Source organism: Dromiciops gliroides, chromosome 4 (assembly GCF_019393635.1).
Source record: "Dromiciops gliroides isolate mDroGli1 chromosome 4, mDroGli1.pri, whole genome shotgun sequence".
Classification (NCBI taxonomy): Eukaryota; Metazoa; Chordata; class Mammalia; order Microbiotheria; family Microbiotheriidae; genus Dromiciops; species Dromiciops gliroides.
This window is the reverse complement of record NC_057864.1, coordinates 43,555,000-43,580,345: the sequence shown is the minus strand read 5'-3', so window position 1 is coordinate 43,580,345 and position 25,346 is coordinate 43,555,000. Positions and strand designations below refer to the sequence as shown.

The 25,346-nt window shown below is 37.2% G+C and overlaps 1 protein-coding gene across 1 annotated transcript in view; it reads right to left on the bottom strand.

Annotated features, from left to right (window-relative positions):
- The window catches only part of SYDE2 (synapse defective Rho GTPase homolog 2), a 78,872-nt gene that overhangs the window by 34,623 nt on the left and 18,903 nt on the right, over positions 1–25,346 (bottom strand). The window contains exons 2-3 of the mRNA XM_043963017.1: positions 19,273–19,893; positions 3,964–5,066 (exon numbers count right to left, since the gene is read on the bottom strand). Coding sequence (XP_043818952.1) covers positions 3,964–5,066; positions 19,273–19,893 — 1,724 coding nt within the window. The remainder of the gene's footprint in view (positions 1–3,963; positions 5,067–19,272; positions 19,894–25,346) is intronic.

Genomic DNA, 25,346 nt, shown 5'->3' with positions numbered 1-25,346 from the left:
GGTTTTTAAAGCATTTTCCTCCCAAGACAACTGCAATAGACAGACAAGAAACAGTGGTAACCGTGTCAGTGACACCTCACATTTATATAGTGCTTGAAGGCTTAAAAAGGCTTTCTCACAACAGCCCTATGAGGTAAACAGGACAAGCAAAATCCTGAACTTACAGGTGACAAGAGTGAGGTCCACAGAAGGTAAACTGCTCACCCTAGGTAACATAGCCAGTGTGGTGGAGCTGGGCCTTGGATCTAGATCTTGGAATTGCCAAGTCTACTATTGTTTCAGCTATGCTATATTGCCTTCTCAACAAAAAAATTTTAAAGTACAGAAGACTAGGTAAAACTTTTTTTTTAATTTGTCAATAGGGAATAAAGTGCTTAACATGGGTGAAAACCATTTCATTACACTGAAATACTGTAATTCTTATTACAAATATAAATTTCAGGAAATTACAATCAGGCAAATTGATTACAAGAGAATTGTTGGAAGTGGTTGTCTTTAGGTGAACTGACCACTAGGCAAATCCCATTTAACAAACTGACATGCAGCCATTTCACATTGTGCATAATAAACTTATGACCTTCATTACTCCAAGATATGGTAACACTTGAACACAGAGATTCAAAAAGGATTTAATAAATCAATGGCTATCAGATCATGGCAAGTCACTAGGGGATAAGAATCAGGTTTGCAAATACCCATAATATTTAACATTGACCAAGGACACCGCACTCCTTTCTATAATAATACCTCTCCTGGGTACTTTTTCAAATCTGAATCCTGGCCTGGATGCGCCATGAATCTCATGCAGTGTGGTTATTCTTTCTAAGTAGTTTCAGAGCTTTTGTAAAGAACCTGAAATAAAACAGGCCTATGTAAAAGTTTGTTTGTGTCTGTGTGTTTAACAGGATCTAATGTGCTTAGCCAAAGAACTGGAATAGTTACAAAGATTAACCAAATTTTTGGTAGAAAGCCAATCTGTAATGTCCAAGCATAGTAAATGAGCACTCTCAATATGTCAAAAGAGGTCTAATTCAAGAAAGTGCATTTCCAACTACAAAATTATGAAAGCTACTTTTTAGTTTGTCAGACTTTTAACCAAAAAATGCTAAACCACTAGATCTAAAAGTAAAAAATATCACTATAATTTCAAGAAAAAAGAGATGATCTGCATTAAGTAATGAAGAGTAAAGAAAACAGAACTAAAATAGCAGTATAAACAACAACTGCAAATAAAGTCAATGCTGAGGAAACAAAACTCTGGCCAAATACAATAGTCAACATTAGTACCATACTATCCAAAGCAAAGAACTTCCCACTTTTCTGTTAATAATCAGTAAAGCTAACTGTTTGAGGGAGGAAAGGCAAGGTGTTTGGGTATTTGGGGTCTGTTGTATCATAACAAAATATATAAATTTTTAAATTTAAAAATTCAAGAAAAAATACAATAATTTAAAATCCTGACCAATAAAGTATTTCCCTGAATATGGTAGAAATCTAAATTATATCATTTAATGGATCAAGTTTATTTATAAATTACTAAAGGACTCATGAAAAAAATTCATTCCAAATATCAAGAAGCAATTCCTGTTCTATAGTGTTTTCCCAATTATATTCTCTTGGCACTCAATATAAGTTTGCAATAGATATATTAAAATACTTCAGATAACAGGATGACACAAAATAGTGATACTTTGTTTTTTATTTTAACAATCTATTGAAATAATTTTTTAGTAACTGACAAATGGGCAATTCTTTTTTTTTTGGTGAGGCAATTGGGGTTAAGTGACTTGCCTAGGGTCACACAGCTAGTAAGTGTTGTGTCTGAGGCTGGATTTGAACTCAGGTCCTCCTGACTCCAGGGCCAGTGCTCTATCCACTGCACCACCTAGCTTGTCCCCTGACAAATGTAATGTATGTCTGATAAATGAACTGTTTTTCTAGCTAAGCAAAATACAGGCAGAAAAAAAAAAGGCAGAAAAGAAAAGTTGCCTCTTTGGTTTCATAAAAAGCTTGACTGGGAAGCAAAACCAGTTCAGACACAAGAATTTTTTATACCGATTTTCATATCACTTAACCCCAAGAAGAGCAGGCCTACATAAAAGATTATTTTGGTCTCTGTGTTTCCAAGGCTAAGTGTGCACAGTCCAAGAACAGGGACAGTTACAAACTGAAACAATTGTTTGGTAGGAGACCAATGTGTACAACTCAAGTCTAATTTATGCACAACACTTCTACCATGTATGTGCCCAAAGGGTTTCCCCACAAAGTATCAGCTCCTTGAGGCCAGAAGACTGTTTTATCTTTGTTCTTCCATCCTCAGCATTTATCATAGTGTCGCCCCACATGTGGTGCTTAATAAAAGTTGACTGATTAAAGCCACTTCGGTTTCATACACTGTGAACTGACATTAGAATAGGGAAAAATACAAAACACCCTTGAGTTGGAAGAAGCCTCAACAGATCAGGGGCCCAAAACTCTCCCTTCAGACAGACAGGGTATTATAATCCCCATTTTATATACATGGGCAATTGAAGTTAAATAACATCCCTAAGTTCACAAGTTAGTGATTAGTGAGTGATGGGGTGGCCGGAGTGCTAGGCCTGAAGTCAAGAAGACCCGAGTTCAAATCTGTGCTCCAGCACTTATTAGCTGTGTGACCTGAGCCAAATCACTTCACTGCTGTCTGCCTCTGTTTCCTTATCTGTAAAATGTGGATAATAATAGCACCTGTTTCCTAAGATTTTTGTGAAGATCCAATGAGATACCTGTGAAGCGATTAGCACAGTGCCTGGACGTAGCAGGAGCCGTGCAGATGCTAGCTATGGTGAGGACGATAGAGAAGAAACAAGAACCCACGACTCCTTCCTGGTATTAAATAGAATACTGCCTTCATGGATTCCATATTAACTTCTGAACTTTAAAGTCCTTATTATATGCAATGAGTTTAAAAGTAGTAGATTTCCTTCTCCATGACTTAAGTTGTATTTTGAATATATTTTGAGGACATAATATATCTCTTCAGTGTCATATAGCATATGGAGGATAGAGATAACACACTATATTAGAACAGATTTGGCACCAGAGGGCCTGGGAAGGAGAGGCCATCGCTTAACTTGTGCAGCCTCGGTTTTCTCATCTGTACAACAGGGAGGCTAGATTAGATCGTCTATAAGGTATAATGCAGGACTAAATCCTATGATCCTGTGAAAATGCTGTAAATTTCAAAATTATCTTAATAAAAACATTGAAACGTGATGATTTGTTATTTTTAGTATTAAGATTTATCACCCATATCAATGGATGAACAATATTGGCACTATAGGTAATATACTTCAGCATAATGCCATCCATATTACTGGACTAAAAAAAACCTGTTCTTCATTCCTACACTTAGTATATCATTAGCTTTTGTTTTTAACTTTCTAAATGGAAGTATGTGAGATTTAATCACAATACCCCTGATCATCTCAACATCATAAATCTAAGAATCAGCTACAGTTATATATTCTCCTGATCTAGGGGAAAATATTTTTAAAGCATGGATAATTGTACTCATTAAGAATATTTTTTGGTCTAAACAAGGAATAATAAAGACAACCTGATTGTGAGTATCTTCTGCCTACCCTATCAGTTATGAATTCTCAATTATGCTGTGGTGAGGGCATCTTGAGGAAGCAGGTAAACAGTGCAATGGCAATGTTTGCTCGAGAGAATGTATCCCTGAAACTCTTGCTTCACGATAAATGTGGAACCCATCTAACATATTCTTAATCATCTATTGTCCAAAACATGAATTATACAACAAAAGGCAATTGGAAACTATAAGAAAATAAAGAATCATAAAGGAATGGATTTCTAATATCCTTCACCCAAATTTAGCCTTCAAAGCATGCTCCCCAAAATTTCCTTAGCCATGAAATAATCAAAGCCACTTTTCAAAAAAAACACAGAAAGACCAATTACCTGACAGCCTCTCTTTTCGATTTCCATGATACATTTCTGCATCAACAGTGGCACCGTCAATCCTACATTTTCCTTCTCCACAACTTTTTGAACATCTACCCCAAATATTACTGGTTCTCGATTTGCATCTAGGCCCGGAAGAGAATTCTCCCACTGCTCCATAAGAGTCACTTTCACATAAATAAGTCCTCTGGGTTCAAGTTTGACAGCCAACTGGTGTGTCTTTGTCACTCTGAACAAGGTGGGGAGAACAACAGTTCCATGACAACACACACGATTTTTCCTTGGTGTTGGTTCCCAACTGAAGACTACTAACTTTAAGTGCTGTGCATTTTCAATTTCTATGTTGAAGGTGTGATCCATGTCTAAAAAGGTCGTCCGGCATGTAAGCAATGCTGTTCTTGCTTTGTTGACTGAGTCTACCTGAATTGCACAAAAGACATCTTTTGAATCCATTCTCGGTGGTTTTAAATCCTCTGCTCCATAGAAATGCACGCTCATGAGTCCAGAGAGATACTGTGAACACTTGGGTTGATCAGAAAAGCTGTAATGTCTAAAAGCATCAATGTCTATTTCAGTTTTGTTGCTACTATTTGGAAATATTTCCTTTCCCCTCAAATGTTTGTTTTCAGATCCACGTTTACCTGATTTAATTATGAGCTCAGGTGAATCTCCATCACTGAGATAACCACCTTTGCAAGTAGATTTAGAACTTGAAGAATTCTCTTTGGGGAAATTTTGCTGGGAAGAGACACTGCTGTCCAAGTGGTATCGGCTTATCACATTTCTCTGAGCAGCCGGGGTGGTATTCCCAGAAGGTAAAGTGACTGTGTGGCTCCTACCTTGACAGTTACATTTAGACAAGGAGGAGGGGCTGTGGGAACTGTGTATATGGCCCAAGGTTCCTTTGACACTTAGCTTTCTGCTAAGTTCAGGTAGTTTTTTCATTTTCATGGAAAGTTTCCTTACAGTTTTTGGAGATTTGATTTTATCTGGAAAAGACCAATTGATGGAGCCACCTTTTTTCACAGGGTTGGGACTTGGAGGAGATGATTCAGCTGTACTTAATTCAGACTTACTTGTAGCAACTGGGATTCCAGGACCTTTAAAAGCAAAAGTAAAAAGTTTATTAGCAATTCTTTGCTTTAATAGCTATTTCTGCTTACCATCTCAAATCGCATAGCATCTCTCACGATAATGAGATTAGCTGCTTTGTCATATCCTGACAAAAACGAATGATTCAGACCAACTGTTATCAACTTTCAGGAAGCTATACAAAATAAGTGGCTTTACATAAAGATGACAAATTAATAAGAAGTATTCTAATCTTTTCCCTCACTAGTTTATTACCATATGGTCTTTACTTACCCCTCTTCCCCCACCTCCTCCCCAAGTTTCAGTTTCCTTTTATGTACTGTTTTCTCCCATTAGAGTGTAAGCTCCATGAAGACAGGGACTGTCTTCTTTTTGGTTTCTATTTGTATTTCAAGCCCTTTAGTACATGGCCTGGCACATACTAAGTGCTTAATTAATGCTTGTTTACTTGATTTGACTCATGGATAACCAAAGAAGATGAGGTAGATAGGCTGTTTTAATTTTCTTTTTAGCTTAGAATTCCATTGCTAGTACATAAGTGTTTCTTTTCTATTTCTAATCTTCTGAAAATTAATCAACTGACACTTAAAAGACCTATATGTTCACATCAGCATGCTGACAACAAGATATAAATCTAACTAAAATAAACTTTTTTTTTGGGGGGGGGGCTCTGTTGGGTTTTTTTTTTTTTGTCTTTTTTTGTTTGCTCTGTGAAACTGCAAGAAATATAACAAAGGGACTCAATTTAACCAGAAATGGAAACATTCAATACTGGAAATATCAACAGATGATAATTTTAGTAACTGTGAGCCACTATTTTCTTTTTTATGATATACGCATTCCTCTCTCTGACAATACTCCATCCCTCCAAAGATTTAAAGCAGGGCTATTCTCTGTGAGATCAAATCAAATATAGCTAGGCTGTACACAAATATACTGGATTTTATTCCCATTTCCAGTTAAGAATTTGAGAGGAACAGCAAAATGCTTTTGACTAATAAGTTAGCCGAAAGTTACATTTAGCCATAAAACTTAAATTCTCCAACCAAAAAAAGGTTTAGAATAAAATCAACATTCTACAGCTGAACTTTGAATTCATTATCTTTATGTATATACATTTAAGACTTCAAAGTAACAGTTTAGATAAAAAATTTAACTATTTCAAATATCTCATAATAAATAGAAATATTTTCTTAAATGAAATGTTAATTTATGACAAGTATTACATATTCTAACAATATCCCAATAACTTCAAATCTCCATGTACTATGTACATACACTATGTACTAACCACTGTTTTATGAGGAAAGTCCCACATTAATATCAGATTAAAGATATAACAGCTTCACTTTTACTTTCTTTTTTTTTTTTTTTGCGGGGCTGTGGGGGTTAAGTGACTTGCCCAGGGTCACACAGCTAGTAAGTATCAAGTGTCTGAGGCCGGATTTGAACTCAGGTACTCCTGAATCCAGGGCCAGTGCTTTATCCACTGTTCCACCTAGCTGCCCCTACTTTTACTTTCAAAGATAAAACAAGAAAAAATTATTTTTAAGTTCCAATAATTTCCAAAGAGTCTCTTCTTATTTCCTTATTTTACCCAATTAATAGGTCTCATTGAAAAGGAAGTTGGATTTTGTTGTTGTTGTTGTTTTATAGAGAGCTATTCTGAGTGTGCTGGCTGTGGTTTTTTGGCAAGAAATGTTGTATTTGATAAAACTGGACAAAGCAATCCTTTGTACTACAAACCATAGCACAAGCCCACTGGTGGGTTGGTCTAAAACATTCTATAATAATCAGGTCCATGTTTCATGGTCCCTTTCTGTCATGACTTAGAAAAGTAAGTGACAATATTGCACTTCCCTCAGTTTGATTCTGATTTGTCAAAATATTTGACAGTTACCATTCAATTAATATGAAACATGAGGCTAATTCAATATGCCCAGTAGTTTGGAAATCAACACTTAAAATTAAGCCATGTATTGCAATAAAACCAGAGACTAAGCTTTAGAAAACACAATACAGAATTTTGTCCAACAGATTCAAATCTTTAGTTAATATATTAAATTAACTTTCTTATTCTCTGATCTGAACATTCATCCTCTCTGCTCTGCTCATTTCCTGAGAGCTTTCTACCATAGTGCATGAGAGAACAAGTTACTTTAAGTAAAGCACATCTTCCTGTTCTCAATTAAAAACCATAGTGATGCAAGGTAAGTAAACCATGTTTAAAGACTTCCTTTGGGTTTTTTAGGATCGTATCTTTATGTTTTAAAAATATATTTCTGGGAAGGATGGTAGAAAAAAGGTATATACATAGCAGCTGTTCCGTTTTTACAGGTCTTTTTGGTTCTTTTTTTAGATGTCTAGAAGTATTTCCTGGTCTACAATTACTGTCTGGCACACTAAATTATAAAACTCAGATCTTACTTTAAAAGAAATTCAATATCTCAAATTAGGCTTCTGTTCATTTTATACGTAACTCAATTTAGGTTTTTATGAAGTTAGGTGACCATGACTTAATCTTACAATTAATGTACTAGAAGGAATACGGTATGCCAAGCCAGAAGAGACTTCATTTTGAGCTCCAGGTCAACCACTTACTAGTCACCTAACCTACTTAGGAAGCCTCAGCTTCCTCCTCTGTCAAAAGAAGAGGATGATGATAGTAATGACAATCATATAGGGCTTTAAAGGGCGCAAAGTGCTTTCAAATATTGTCTTCTTATATCCTCACAACAACTCTTGTGGAGTAGATGCTATTATTATCCCAATTTTAAAGATGAGGAAACTGAGGGAGACAGAGGTTAACTAACTTGCCTAGAGTCAGACAGCTAGTGTTTGAAGCCAGATGTGAACTCAGGTCTTCCTGACTCCAAGCCCAGAGCTCTTTCCGTTGTACCACCTATATTTGTATTGAGATCAAATGAGATAATGTCAGCAAAGTGCTATGTAAGTGAGTTATGTATTATGTTACTATCTCATTTCGAGAAGGCTATCTTTGGAGTCAAAAAGACCTAGGGTCAGGGCAGCTAGGTGGCACAGTGAATAGAGCACTGGCCCTGGATTCAGGAGAACCTGAGTTCAAATCCAGCCTCAGACACTTGATGCTTACTAGCTGTGTGACCTGGGGCAAGTCATTTAACCCTCATTGCCCAACAAAAGAAAAAAAAAAAAAAAGACCTAGGGTCACACCTTGCATTAGATACAAGCTGGCCAGGTAACCTCTCCAGAGCCCTCAGCTAACTCTCTAAGCCTAAAGGTTTCTGGTGAATAAAGACCTTTAACAAGTAATGGGAGTGAGTTTCCACACAGGTGAAAACACAAAAAATACCAGTAAAACTGACAAAGGAGGGCAGCTAGATGGCACAGTGGTTGAAGCACCGGCCCTGGATTCAGGAGTACCTGAGTTCAAATCCGGCCTCAGACACTTGACACTTACTAGCTGTGTGACCCTGGGCAAGTCACTTAACCCCCATTGCCTAAAAAAAAAACAAAAAACCTGACAAAGGATCACAAATCATCACATTAATCAAATCATCTTGTGATCTTAAAGCACGTATGTATGCTTGGCGGCGAATGGTCATGACAGATCCTGAACTAGAACAAAGGCATGGTTCAGAAAGGTTCTAGACTTCTTATCTTCTGCCCCAAACTCACATGTTGCAAATTAATCCCAATCACAAATGGGATTAACCCATCGATCTCGAAATATTTTAAAGCAACAAAACTATTCTGAAGTAGAACAAATGCACTGATTAAATGTAAGGTATGAAAAAAATTCATGACCCCCAAAACACGTAAGAGGTCTCTTCAATTGTTTCTATGACAAAGTGATGTTTACTTTATAGTCTGTTGTGGTTGTTGCTAGATGTTACTGCAAACATGGAGTTCAGGATAAAGCTTGCTATTCAGCTAAACTGTTATCCAAAAACACTACCATCAAAAGGTTTGGGTTGTGGGTTTTTTTAAAGTTCCTATCTTCTTATGGCACTTCAATGGATGCCATTCTAAAAGACAGATCTTGACCTTGAAGAATTTATAACTAGTTTTAGGGGTTTTTTGCTTTTTGTCTGGACCTGTGTTTTAACAGGCACAGGGAGCTCTCTGTGTGGACATTTCTTTCACTGAATTTACTAGTCTTAGAAAGAGTTGCTCATGGTTAGGCAGCCAACATGTACATGACCAGGGCAGAACCTGAACTCAGGTCTTCCAGACTGCATCCACTGTACCACACTGCTTGTTGATAGTACATAAAAATGCTGGTCTAAATTTTGTTATACATAAAAACTTCTCTGTTATAAAAATAAGTATAAATAATTCCAGTTAATAACACATCCACAGGCCGCAAACCTTCGAATCCTCCAGGGCCCAGATCCTGTGCTCCATGCTCCTGGTTTGCTTCTTCTCTCTCTCCTCATTGCTGATGACCTGGCGTCACATGCTCCTGGAAAGTTAATCTGTTGTAAAATCCTAGGAGCTCTCCTCTAATCTCTTCAACAAAACCCTTTTCTGGAATCAAGCCTCTTATTGCCTGAATTCCTAGGAAAGGTGATTTCCTTCCAACACCCAAGGAAGATGTTGATAAACTGGACACTGTGAAGGGAGGCCAATCCCAAAGGCTGATGCCACCTGAGGACGGCTTATCATAAACACACCATCAGCTGAACAAAAGTGGAGAAAACCCACACAACTATTCTGACGGGGGACACCCCCAATTTGTTACACAGCCTTCACCAGGGCCTCCCTGCTGCCAGGCAATCCTGCAACACCTCCCCTGACGACTGGCTCTTCCAAACTTTACATCCCTCCTCAAATGTCCCATGCCTCTCCCTCTCCCCAACCTCTCAGTTCAGAACCTGGCCTCCCTTTTTTTTTTTTTAACAGAAAAATGTAAGAACATTCCCTATGAACTCCCTCTTCCTCATCTCCTATCTCTCAGATGACTTCGATCACTTTCTCCTCCTTCTCCCTGTCCATGATGAAGTAGTTTTAGTCCTCACCAAGGATAGCTCTGCTACTTGTTCAAATGATCTCAATCCATCCTATCTCCTCCAACAGAATGCCCCCTCGGTCATTTGTACTCTGACTTTTTTTCTTTTCTTTTCTTTTCTTTTCTTTTTTTTTTGAGGCAATTGGGGTTAAGTGACTTGCCCAGGGTCACACAGCTAGTAAGTGTTAAGTGTCTGAGGGCGGATTTGAACTCAGGTCCTCCTGAATTCAGGGCTGGTGCTCTATCCACTGCGCCACGTAGCTGCCCCACTCTGACTTATTTTCAATCTCTCCCTGTCTACTGGCTCATTCCCTACTGCCCTCAAACATGTCCATGTCTCCCTTATCCTGGGAAAACCCTCACTGGATCCCTCCATCCCCACCATCGTCCTGTATCTCTTCTGCCCTTTGTAGCTAAGCTCCTCAGTAAGGCTGCCTACAACAGATGCCTCACTTTCTCTCCTCTCACTCTCTTCTTAACCCCATCCAGTTCAGCTTCTGACCTTATCATTCCACTGAAGCTGCTCATTCCAGCGTTACCGATGCCCTTTTCTCCATCTTCATTCTTGTTGACTGCTGCAGCCTTTGACACTGTGGATCACTCTCACCTCCTTGATACTCTCTTTTCTCTAGGTTTTTGGGGCACTGCTCTCTCCTGGTTCTCCTCCCATCTCTCTGACAACCCGTGTGGTATATGTGTGTATGTGTGTGTGATCTGTATATATACACATGTGTGTGCACACACATACATGTCTGTATATGTTTATATAACACAATACATATATGTGTGTGCGCGCAAATGTATATGTGTGCATTTGGTTTTTGCATGTTATCTCCCCCATTTGATTGTAAGTTCCATGAGGGCAGAGACCATCTTTCATCTCTTTCTGTATCCCCAGAGCTTAGGACAGTGCCTGGAACATAGTAGGCAATTAAAAAATGACTGAACTGAATGTTTAGCCTAGAGAAGAAAATACTCCAAGGAGACAGGACAGTCATCTTGAAGGATATGAAGAGCTGTCATGCAGAAGAAAGACCAGTCATTTTCTGTTTGGTCCCAAATGGAGGAATTTGCAGCGCAGCCAATTTAGACTTGGTTTCAGGAAAACATCCCCAGTGTTAGTGCTGTCCATAAGTGGAATGAGTGTCTGAGTTGGTGGGTTTCTCCTCCTCAGAAATCTTCACACAGAAGTAGCTAGACAAGCACTTCTGGGCCATGTCATACTGAAGACTCCTTCAGCATCTGAGTTGGGACTTGCTGGCCTTGGATTCTGGGATTCCCCCTCTGTAAAGTCAGCCCCTCCCTGTAATCTAGACCCCAACTTGTGCTTGCGTCTGGCCTACACTTACCAACTTAACAATTCCAATTTCTTAATATCCATTAGTTCTTTCCTCTAATTTAGTACAAATGCCTTTCACTCAAATCCACCATGTATTATTAGTATTTTCTCCATCACCTTTTAGAGCTAAATCTCTAGAATAAAGAGCCTCAATGCAACAGTTCTGAAGGTTGTAGGTGACTCCCAACTTGCCAAATTCAATAGACCTTTCTTAGTTGAGCCCTTTTCCCTTCACTTGGCATGAATGAGTAATTCTTCAAACTTTCCTCTATTTTTATTTGAAACCATGATCTAGAAATCCTACTCTGCCCAAGACAAATTTTATTCTCACATGTTCTGATTTTCCTTCTAGAACATGTTCCTATCTTCTCTGCCCCAAACCAAGAACATTAATCAAAGAGGAATTTGAAATTTACCTATTTTTTTGTGGTTAATAAAGCACTTCCCTCATACTAATGCTATGAGATAAGAACGTTCTAGTATCACTGCCCTATCTCAGAGAGAGTAGACGGCCCCTGTCACATTGCTAGTAATTGTCAGCTCTAGGACACAGGTCTCCTGATGCTAATTCTGGTTCATTTTCCATTATTCTGAGCTACCTCTCAGTCACTTTTCAAGAACTTTTCTGTGACAATGGCTCTATTCTGATCACAGCCAGACTAGTGTATGTGCTTTGCTATCACACTTTTTGTGGTTACTGTTCTCTGGTTCCTATGTGTGTTATCAAGAGAAAGTCATGCTTTGGGCAGAATCCAAACTGGATAGCTTTTAATGTTCCTTCCAGCTCGATGAGGACGCTACACAAATCTAGTTTCATGTCACGGAGCATGGTATAATGCAGTGTGCTCTCTAGTAAGAGGTAATGGCAGGGAGTAATCCATGGATTTATAGCTGGATCACCTGATTGCAAAGCTCCTCTCCTGCTTAATCATTTGTGTGTCCTTGGACAAGTCACTCACCCACCCTAGGCCTCACAGCATTTGTAAAATGACCCTTTCTGGCTCGAAGTTTGATGATCAGATATGTATATTCAGGAATAGATAGATTATAAAGTCCTAGAGGACAGTGGTCACATCTCTTTAGTAAAAATCCAGCAACCAGTATCGTGAAGACATAGATAGACAACAAAAGTACTGCTGAATGTTTTGGCGACTGAGTAATGCTTCTGCAAATATCCTTCTGACTGTTCTATTAATATAACATTATGGTACGGTAACAACCAGATGTGCCCTTCAAAGTGACTAGTCATTATTACAAGTTAAATTCAGAACTTCCTCACCCAAAACTCAACTTAAATGTAGACACGATAAATTTTAGCTCTAGGGGTATTTTAGAATAGCACGAAATAATCCATGAGTTATTTTGAAAGGAAGACCCTACTATTCTCGTGCTTTAAAAAGTTGTTCTTTAATTTGAAAAGAACAAATATTTTACAAATTTGGAATAAACTGTTCACTTTTAACAAATAACAACCTTTCATGAAACGTGGACTGAATTGGTATATAAAATATTTATTATTTCATTATCATTAAATATGTATGCACTGAACTAAAGAACCAATTTCATAAAAAGCAAGTTCAGAGTGAGAACAATCCTGTTTTAAGTATATTGGCTTTTCTAAATACATTAAGATTTAAATCATTCATAGGTAGATTATGTACTTTGTAGATTACCAATGGTAAATTTTTAAAGCTGGGCTCACTTCCTGCTGCTATCCTGATATGCTCCTGACCTACCATATTCCCATAATTCAACTTCTCTGTATTCAGGAAAAACAAGCTGATTTTAATGTAAACTTTGGGAACAAAGTTAAAAGTTGAATAGTTTTAGTTTCTTATGTCTAATGACAGGACTTGAGAAAAAGCAAAATATATGAAGTTAAACTACATTATAACAAATGAGCACTTAATCAGGTTTTCATGTGCTAATCTTGTCTTAATCAATTAAAGAAGCACTTATTAAGTGCTTACTGTGGGCCAGAACCCTGAATTAAGTCCTGTGGTTAACAAAGACAAAAACTGAAACAGTCCTTGCCCATTCTTTCTGGAAGGCAGCTACATGGTTCCCCATGTAGCACCATGAACACATGTAAGTAAATCAATATGTACACAAAATGAATACAAAGCCTTTTGGGAAGAAATACAATAGAGTTAGAGGTGGGAGTAGATTGGGAATGACTTCATAAAGAAAATGGTGCTTGAGTAAGTTCTGGGGAAAGCCAAGGATTCTAAAAGATGGAGGCAAGGAGTAGGCTAATTCTAGACATGGGATGGGACCCAGGTTATGAAAAGATCTAAATGGCAGAGAGGAATTTATATATATTCCCTAGAGGGAATAGTAAGCCACAAGAATTTACTGAGCAGAAGAATGACATGATCAGACTTTGCTGCTATTGGAGAATGGAACTGAATGGGGACAAATTTATTTATCTCCTTACTTGTGTATCAAGTCATTTTTGTACTGTTATTTCCAATAACAGAACATTTCTTCGGATCTAGAACATGGCACACACTTGGTTATATTTTTTCATTTTGTTCAACTGCTTCCTCTCTCCCCATCCCCTTTCTTTCTTTTTTTTTTTTTTACTTTTTGGTACAAGGAATAGATGACTCTCTGAGGAGGAATACATTTAGAAATTAATGTAATATAAAAACAAAAGGTATGAGGGAAAAGTATTCAAGAAAGAAGCACTCATCAGATTTAAATAATTGGAGATATATCAATTGTTCATGGATGGGCTGACCCAGTAATAAAAATGAGAACATTATCTAAGATAATCTACTTATATTTGGTGCCATCCCAACTAAATCATCAAAAAAAAAAAACTTCACTAAGCAAGAAAAAATAGTAAAATTCATTTGGAAGAACAAAAAGTCAAGAATATCAAAGGAATTGATTTTTTTTGGGGGGGGGGGTGAGGCAATTGGGGTTAAGTGACTTGCCCAGGGTCACACAGCTAGTAAGTGTTAAGTGTCTGAGGCCGGATTTGAACTCAAGTACTCCTGACTCCAGGGCCAGTACTCTATCCACTGCGCCACCTAGCTGCCCCAGGAATTGATTTTTTAAATAAAGGAAGGAGGGCTAGGAGGTAATTATCAAAACTATCCAGTACTGACTAAAGAATAGAACGGTGGATCAGTGGAATAGATTAGACATATAATACACAGTAATAAATGAGTATAGTAACCTTGTGTTTCATAAATATAAAGATTTATGTTTTCAGAATAAGAATTCACTGTGTAGTAAAAGTTGATGAGAAAACTGGAAAGCAGTTTGGCAGAAACTAGGTATAGATCAGTATCTTATACTATTTACCATGATATGGTCAAAATGGATACATGACCTAGACATAAAGGGAGATATCATAAGTAAATTAAAAGAGCATGGAATATATTGCCTATCAGATTTATCAACAGAAGAATTTATGAAGAAGAGACACAGAGAAAGAGCACTGTGAGATGTAAAATGAATAATTTTGATTACATTAAATCTTAAAGGTTTTGTACAAATAAAACCAATGTAGCCAAGAAGAAAAGCAGAAGATGGGGCAGGGGTGTTATAGACAGTTTCTCAGAAAAGGACCTCATATCTCAAATATATAGAGAACATTGTCAAATTTATAAGAATATGAGTCATTCCCCAATTGATAAATGATCAACGGATATGGACAGGAAGTTTTTCAATGAAGAAATCAAAGCTACATAGTCATATGAAAAAATATTCTAACTCATTACTGATTAGAGAAATGCAAATTAAAACAACTTTGAGATACTATCTCACACCAATCAGATTGGCTAAAATGACAGAAGGGGTAAATGATAAATGTTGGAAGGGGTTGGGGAAAATTGGGACACTAATACACTGTTGGTGGAACTGTGACCTAATCCAACCATTTTGAAGAGCAATCTGGAATTATGCCCAAAGAGTTATAAAACTGTAAACCTTTAATTCAACAGTACCACTATTAGGTCTGTTTCCCAAGGTGAGCAAGAAAAAAGGAAAAGAACTTACATGTTCTAAAATATTTATAGCAGCTCTCTTCAGGGTGTCAAAGAACTGGAAGTTGAGGGACTGCCCATCAACTGGGGAATGGCTGGATAAGTTGTGGTGTATGATAATGATGGAATACTATAAGACATGATGAAGTGGTTGATTTTAGGAAAACGTGGAAAGACTTGCATGAAATAATGACTGGTGAAATATGCAGAACCAAGAGAATGTTATATATAGTAACAACACTGTTCAAAGAGTAAATGTGAGTGACTAAGCTATTCTGAGTTATATGAATATTCAAATCAACTACAAAGGACCTATATAAAGATGCTATCTACCTCCAGAGAAAGAACTGACACATGAAATTATGTACTGTATAGCTTCACATATATATCTCTCAAATGTGTGGCCTTCTCTAGTGGGGGGTTGGGAGCAAGGGAGGGAAACATCTTGGAATTCAAATGTAACCAAAAAAGTTTTTGAGAGGCAGACAGAGGGGGAGAGAGGAAGAAAGAGATGGAGAAGCACCGTGGTGCTGTGGAAAGAGTACTGAACTCAGTCCAGAGAGGCTGGGGTTTGAATCCCATTTCTGGTGCTCAGAGGCTCAGTTACTACAAACTGTAGTACATCGAGTGCTCTGCACACCTCATACCCTGTCCTCACAATCTCCTGTACTTGACTCGTATGGCATCTACCTCCTCTCTACCTAGCCCAACCATCAGGTGCTCACACTTTCACCTTCAGCATCACTCCAGAGGTTCCCACTTCCAAAGTCCTGAGCTTTTAAATTCCCTGACCGCAAGTTCCTATCATGTCAGTTCCTCAATTCCTTTACTCTTTTTATAGCTGCTCTGGAGGCTCATGATCTTTGGCTGCTCTCACCTACCCATCCTGTCCTGACCTCAGTCTCCTCCCTTTCCGGTCTGAATCCTATTGTTAGCCACTTCACTAAAGCTCTCTCCACTTTTTGAATTCCTGATCCCTTGATCCTTCCTGCCCAGCTAACCTGGGAATCTAAAGGAATATCTACCATCCAGGCTGCTCTGCCTCTCCTCCCTTTCCCCATGAAACTTTGCTTCCTTACCACCCACTCACTCAATCCCTTACTTATATCTGGTCCCACTGTCACCTCTCTGAGAGTCCTTTGGAAATATTTATAATTAAATCTAATGGACTTTTTTTTTTTACCTTGACCTCTCGGTAGCATTTAACATGATGGACCCTTGTCATTCTCCTTGGCCTCTCAGTAGAATTTAACACGGTGGACCATACTTTTCCTACTTGTTAGTATCTTTTCTTCCCTTAGCCTGGTCACACTGTACTCAAGCAACAAGAATTTATTAAGCACCTACTTACTATGTGTCATACTGTGAGTGGTCTTGAGGACACAAACACAAAAACAAAAGACTTGTTCAAGAGAATAATATTTTTGTTTTAAGTTGGAAAAACTCTGTCCAAAGGTTTAGACTTTTTTTCTAAGTCCAATTTAATGGACATTAAATTGTCCATTAGTGTATGGATGGCATTGTTATCTGCATCAGTGGGAGAAATATATACAGTGAAATCATGGATACTTGAAATATTGAAATATTACATCAAATTAAGTTGATCATAATAATCTATACTATTGGGCAGCTAGGTGGCGCAGTGGATAAAGCACCGGCCCTGGATTCAGGAGGACCTGAGTTCAAATCCAGCCTCAGACACTTGACACTTACTAGCTGTGTGACCCTGGGCAAGTCACTTAACCCCCGTTGCTCAGCAAAAACAAAAACAAAAAAACAAAACAAATAATCTATACTATTTTTATCAGTCAGTTCTTAATGGGAATAGGTCTTTTGGAACTTTTAGCTCTTAGGAGACATCCAGTCCAAACAGTAATCCCATAGTCAAAGCCTTTTCAGTCTGGTAGGTCCTATCAGAGTTTGGACTCCAGCAATGTAACTTTTGTTTTTGTTTTTTTTAGTTTTTTTGCAGGGCAATGAGGGTTAAGTGACTTGCCCAGGGTCACACAGCTAGTAAGTGTCAAATGTCTGAGGCTGGATTTGAACTCAGGTCCTCCTGAATCCAGGGCCAGTGCTTTATCCACTATGCCACCTAGCTACCCCCAGCAATATGACTTTTGAGAATTTCAAGTCACCTTAATTTAGTATCAGAGGAAGGGCTTAGGGAAGGCCATTTTATGTTATAACAAAAATTAATTATGACATGGTATTCAGTATGGTTTATTTCCTACAAATGTTTTTTAGTATTATTTTTGTACCCAGATTACAACATGAGTGTAAGAGGGGCACCAGGGCCTACAAATAGTATAGCCAGATGGTCTTTATAAATATACATTGTACAAAAAAAAAAAGACTGATTTTTATACATAAATTTTCTCAGTAACACCTGCAATAACTGTCAATAACATTAGTTTCTGGCTATTGAGAACATTTATGCAAATACGTAAATAACTAGCAAAAATTTTAAGAAAGACTGCTTGATATTTTAAATTTTATACTCAAAGAAATCCAAGCTTATACTGGTTTGCATACATAGGAAAAGAACAGGAAAATGTCAGTACTTAATGACATCACTGACCTGCACTGGTAGAGGGAGTTCCCTAAATCCCGACCAATGAGCAAAGCATCTGTCCCTACCATTCAAAAGTGGGTATTGCTAAAGAAGCAATAGTTTACTTTTCTAGACTCTCTTGCTCACTGCACCTTGCTTCTAGCTCTTTCCAAAGTCAAGCAGTCATTGCCCTGGCTTGTCATGAGGACTGGATTAAATAATACGTAAAGCACCTAGTATAGTGCCGAATGCATAGTAGGTGCTATAGAAATACTAGCTCTTATTACTTCAACAATCATTCTAATTTTATCAATGCATAGTCTACATGCATGGTTATAAGGAATGATCTGACTCACCATTAGGCTCATCAGAAATACGGCTTCCCAGGATCAAGTTACCTAGTTTTAAACAGAAGAATTAAACTAAATAATAACTTATTTTTATGAAAAACAGATTTTTTTCTTCTATTCAATATGATATCCCTACAATTAAATCAGGGAATGTTATTATGGTGGTCTAGATTAGTAATGTCAAACTCAAATAGAAACAAGGGTATTCAACTGTCCAAAAGGATCCCTGCTGGCAACATATTGACTTTTAAAAAACCACATGTTAACATTAGCTATGTTCTACTGTATTTTTATTTATTTTATTAAATGTATCCTGATGACATTTTAATCCTGTTCCTGCCCTACTAGGTAATATTGTTGGCTACTGTTTCACACTTCAGTTAACAGTATCAAGCCAGTGATGCTTCAAAGCCATCAAGAAATATTGATATATTTGTGATCTACATTTAAGTTTATTTTTATATTTTCATAATTGCATCCATTTTCAGCTGGATTTCATTGGCACAGGGAGATTTTAATGAAGAAATTTCTCCCTTCTATCAATACAGCACAACTCCTGCTCTGAAACTTATAACAGACATCTGAAAGATAAATGACTTACCCAGGGTCACAGAGCCAGCATGTGACAGAGATGGGACCTGACCTCAGTTCTTTGTGATTTAGAGACCAGCCCTCTATCTAGTACACCTGTAGTTTCAAACTCACATACTGACATAGAAAACTACACAGCTCTATATATTTCATTCTTTACGGATATATCAACACATTAGAATCAGATGGGACTGCATTTTAATCTGGTTTGAGTCAAGCATTGTGGAATATGTGAGGCTGCCATGATGCGTCTGACACCTCTGCATGACACCATGGCTATCCAATAGAGAGAAAGGAAAAATATATATGGAACATGCATCTATTAGAATGTGTTTCAGATGCTGCCAAAGGGGAACAAAAGAAAAAGAAAGAGCTGTGCTCATGTCAATACTCACCTGTAATTGACTTTAAATTGTCTTCAACCAGAGAGTTATTATCTTGAGTCCTACATCCAAGCCTCTGCTTATTCAGCTGTACCAATTCTGCAGAACACATGGAATTGACCTGAGGAATCTCACTGGCTTGTGCTATCTGAACATTTACATGTTCATTTACTTGCCTCACTGGTTTTGCCAAATCATTTCCAGATGACACTTTCAAAGTGAGAGCCGAAATACCCAAATTACCAGAATTTGTTTCCTCAGAACTAGCAACACTGTGTAAGACATGGCCATCATCCTCAGGAATTGGGTTGTACCATATTTCACCTTCATCATCTGCATCATTTTCGTCACTAAATTCTAAAGTATAATTTGACAAGGAAGAGTGTGTAGCATTAGCATTTTTTGGTAGATGATGTTGAAATAATGAAGGAGATTTGAATATGTGGGTGATCTCTTGAGTCTTCATAAATTCTTCTTCCTGATTAAAAGACCTTAGAGTGCTCTGATGAAGCCAGTTGCGTTTCTTAGAGACTGTGATGCTGTTGTGTGGCCTCTGTTCATTCAGTTCATTGTCCTTTAAACCTTTAAGTTCTCTTTTCTTCATTGAAGAGATGTAAACGTTTTCAATTAAATCTGTTAAAAAGAAAAGAGAATAGACTATTGTTCCAGATTTACCAAGAAAGATAAAACTTTTCTCAGATCTCTTAAGTTACTGTGAAATGAACTTGTTTAAAAATATAAATTAAAATGTTTTCTGAAGAGTTTCAAAACCATACTTGAGCCAAGATAAATTTAGATATTTCCTTTATAAATTCCATAATTAAAATTTTAATATAAATCCCTTAACAGCTCTAACCTCTAGGGAGGTGACATAATCAGAATTCAGACTGAGACATATTTTTTGGACATGCCCAATGTGGAAAGTTGTTTTGCTTAACTACATGTCTATAACAGGGTTCTTGCTATTTAAGGAAAGGAGAGAAAGAAAAAGGAGGTTTAAGGGAGAGAAGACAGAATTACATGTATTTGCACATTTTTTATTTTAAAAAATTTTAAGATGAGTTCAGTTCATGTTGAGTTTAGACATATATCAGATTTTTTGATGTGTTGATTAGTTTTGCTAAACTATTTTTTTTCTTTTTTATTCTTCCTTATAGGAGATGACTGGGGGGGGAGGGGGAGGAAGGATACAATTGAAAATGTAAGTGATATAAAAAAAAGTTAGGAATAAAAACTTATTTTTAAAAAGTTTCTCTCATGTAATCAAGTAAACTCCTCTCTACTGAGAAAATTCCTAAGCAAAATGCAAAGCAACCTCTTGTTTTCTTTGTTCTAATTATATATACCCATACAGATGAAATTTTAAAAAACAAACCAAGAAACCCAAAATTGGGTCAACTTACTTTTTACCAAAAGGCAGATTTAGGAATCTTTCCTTCAGTTTCTTCCTGAATCTATTTCTCTCTTTCCCTGTCATCCCTACAATTTTGAGGGACTTCAGGGAACAAATCCATTAAAACTATAGAATGAAGCATAAATCAAAAAGTCCAAAAGTCTGACTTTGAAACAACAGTTTGGGTCTTATAGGCATCTGTCTATATGTTCTTTCTCAACATTCAAAAAACATTTTAAGACTCCCTTCAACTCCTGTAATCTTTAACAGAATTTCATATAAATGGAGGGTATTGTTTTTAGGCCCTTAAGATACTGTAAATAAGAGCTAAAGATTATAAAATTACATGACTCATGACAGCTGCAGTCCATAGCTCATTTTACATTTTCTAGGAAGTCACTTATGATCAAAATTTGATTTAGCTAGGCACATTATTTAAACTAACAGTTTTCTGACAAAACACTGTAAATGATACCATAGACATGCTTCTACTTGCACAACATTCCGAAGAAACACACGAAGAAAACAGCTCCTACCAGCCCACATTTAAGCAAGCTGAAACTTCCATTGATAGCAAACATTTAATAGATATAATAAAAAATACCTTGAGAAACACCTAGTGCAATTAATTTTAATAAAACTTCAAATTCCCAAAGCTTGAAACATATATATTGGTCACATCTACAAAATAAGTTACAAAGAAACTACCTCAAAATTTAGTCTTAGAACTATTTAGTTGTATCCTTTAATATCACCAGTATTGTTCATATATTATAAGGATAAGCTGAGACCTGAGCCTACCATGGCTCCTAGACCCTTAATCTTCTAGAATCTTTACCTCCCCTGTCCCCACCTCCATTATGGAGTCACTTCCCTAGGGCACACAACTAATAGCTGAAAACTGAGACAGTCCTCCCTCCCACTAACAACTGGATGAAATGATAACCAAGTATCCCAGGTCAGAACATTTTTCCCATAGTGATGTTATATGTGATGATGACACATTATAGTATTTGCTATCATTGTACTTCAAGTATATTAAATGTTTTCCTGATACTCCCCAACTGGAACTTTTGTACATTGTACATTTTCCCCATAAACAACTATGTAACACACACACACACACACACACACACACACACACACACACACATATATACACACATATATATATACACACATATATATATGCAATTTATATACTATAAAATACTTCAAGAATCTATGATCTCTTTGGTATTAGTTATTCTAAAAATATATATTGTAACAAATTAGAAAATGGTCTTCAAGAACTGTTGTGAAAATAAATGAATGGATGGATGGATGGATGGATAGATAAATGAATGATAGATAGATACTTGCTATGGCTGAAAAATTCACCTTAGAGTAAACCTCAAACCAAGCTTCTCCAAACTTAACTAGGTTGATCATCAAACATAAAACATACAGTCACCAGGTATATTCCCACATGGAAATCTTCCCAGTTTGAGAAATTAGACTGTGAGCTTCTCTAGGTTTTCTTTTGCCTTTCTTTTCATCCCCTACACTTAGCATAGTGCCTAATACATGGTAGGTATGTAATAAATGTTTGATTGATTGAACAGAACCTACCAAGAGTTCTTGTGTTCCACTGGCACAGCCTTTGAGAAGCATCACTATAATATGTTAGCCTTTTTTTGAGTTAGCCTAGAAATACTGCCACTTTGCATAGTATTTTTTTGGAGAAAATGCATTCTATTATTGTGCTGTAAAAAAACAAGAAACATAAACCTAAAGAAACTTGTAAAGATTTCTGTGAATTGGTACAGAATGAAATGAACAGAACTGAGAGAATAATTTACAAAATGACCACAATAATATAAAAGAAAAAAAACAAAGTTGAAAAACTTCAACATTCTAACAAATGTAGTAATCAATCATGACTTCAGAAATAATTAAACATATCTCTTGCCTCTTAGAAGAGGACGGTTGAACTAGAGGGAAAGAATAAGACATGCATTTTTAGACAGGGCCTATTAAATAAGTTGACTTGTTTTGCTTGACTATACTTATTTGTCATTAAAGTGAACTTTTATTTGGGAAGGTTGTAATGGCTGATGGAAGGGAGAGAGGGAGGGAGGGAGAGAGGGAGGGAGGGAGGGAAGGAGGGAGGGAGGAAGGAAGGGTGCATCAATAAATCATTTTTTTTTTAATCCTGAGAAGAAAGCCAACTGCTTCAGAAGGGGATAAATAAAGCAATTTGTTATTACTCTGTTAAATATATGTCTATAATAAAAAAAAAATTTTGACCCAGTAACATCACTACTAGGTCTGTATGCCAACGAGATCATAAACAAGGGGAAAGGACCCACAATGTACAAAAATATTTATAACAGCTCTCTTTGTGGTGGCAAAGAATTGGAAATCAAGGGAATGCCCAAACAAGTTGTATTATATGAATGTAATGGAATAGTGCTGTGGTGTAAGAAATGATGAACAGGCAGATTTCAGAAAAACCTGGGAAGACTTACATGAACTGATGCTGAGTGAAACGAGCAGAACCAAGAGAACTGTATACAGTAATAGCAACACTGTGTGATGACCAACTGTGATAGACTTAGTTAGCTCTTCTCAGCAATACAATGATCCAAGACAATTTCAAAGGACTCATGATAGAACATGCTCTCCATATCCAGAAAAAAGAACTGTGGGATCTGAATGCAAATTGAACCATACTATTTCTATGTTGTTTTTTTTTTCTTTTTTGAGGTTTTTCCCTTTTGTTCTGATTCTTCTTTTACAAGATGACTGATGCGGAAATGTTTAATGTGATTGTATGTATATAACCTATATCATATTGCTTTCTGTCTCGGGGAGGGAAGAGGGAAGGGAAGGAGGGAGAAAAATTTAAAACTCAAAATCTTATAAAAACAAATGTTAAAAACTATTTTTACATATAACTGGAAAAAATAAAATATTATTAAGATTTTCTTAAAAGAAATTTTAATTTTTTAAAAGAAAAGGAAAAAGGGTTAGCATTCCAAACCAAAAGCTGAATTTAAACCTTTTGTAGTACAATTAATTTGTAAACTATGGGCATGCCTGAACTTGTTAATGGGGATGATCAACTCTCAATCATCTGGGCATCTTCCACCTAAAAATCATTAATTCAGTCCATGAAAATAAGCTATTAGATGAATAAATAATTGGAGGCAGATCAAGGTTAGTCCCACAGTAGGTAAGTAACACCATTGAAGCTAAAACACTAGCTTTGATATCCAATAACGATTCAATGACTATCTCAGTTGTTCACATGGATTATTTGTACCCGACCTGTGGTAGAGCATTCCAAGCACATATTAGTCAGATCAGCCACAGTTGGACACACTGTAACTTGATTCTAACAGTGATGTCATTTTGGTCCTCCTTTGGGTTTAATTATCATGACTCCCAAATCTGTATTTCCAGTCCTAGTCTCTCTCCTAAGCTTCAATACCCAATCTGCCTCCTGTGCATAAAAAAAAAATGCATGTCCACAGGCCTCTCAAACTGAACATGTCCAAAACTGAACCGCATCATCTCTTCCCCAAAAGCCTTTTCTGTTTCAAGCTTCCAACCTTCTAGTCACCTAGGTTGAAAGTCTTGGTGTTATTCTCAACTCCTCACTGTCTTCACCTCACAGAGTCAATCAATTGTGAAATCTTGTTTATAACTTGATAATAGCTCCCAATCAATCAATCTCTCTGTCTCTATCTCTTAGTCTCTGTCTGTCTCTCTCTGACTGTCTCTCCTCACACAACCACCAGCCTAACTCTAATTCAAGGCCTTATCACCTCTGGACTACCACCTAGCTTTTTAAGCTGTGAGTTCTCTTAACTGAATGTCAGGGTTGCAAAATATTAGGCAATAGTAAAAGGTTATGTATACCTATTTTATACATACCTGGGGTCACATAAAAATTTCTTGGGCAAAAGGGTCACAAATGGAAAAAGTTTAAGAAGCCCTGTACTACTGCATCAGCCTTCTAACTGGGCTCCCTGCCTCCAATTCTCTTATTCTCTACACCAGTCCCCACACAGCTGCTAAATGGATATTCCTGAATCATGTCCATCCTCTGATGAAAAACCTCTAGTGGCTCCCAATTGCACCTGGGAATAAGCACAACTCTGGCATTTAAAGACGTTCACAGTCTGGCCCCAGGAGTCTTTCCAGGCTAATTACATCACTTCCTCTCACACCCTTATCAGCCAAACTAGTCTGCCTTGCCCTTTTCACAGTATGACATTTCATCACTACCCGTGGTGACTCCAGCACTGACCATGCCCCCTCCCCCCCCCACACACACACACACTTGAAACACTTTTCTCACCTTCACCTGTTAGACTGCCAAATTTCCTTCAAGGCTGAGTGCAAATCTAACCCCCTACAATAGACTTTTCCTGATTCTTCCTGTGATTAGTATGGCCCTCCTCCTGTTACTTTGTAAGCATTTTTTATGTGTTTTGTATTTACTTATAAGTACATGTTATTTTTCCCTCGGTTGGCCACCACAGGTGATGGCCCCTTGACCTTTTTCTAAACTAAGGTCTTTCCCAGATCTCAGTTTGCCTGAGACAACACCCATTCAGTGATTAAGGATAGGTAAGAAATGAGGCAAAGAATCTCTTTTACCTACTCAAAAAGAAAATCAAACACTCAATACATAAGTGGGGGG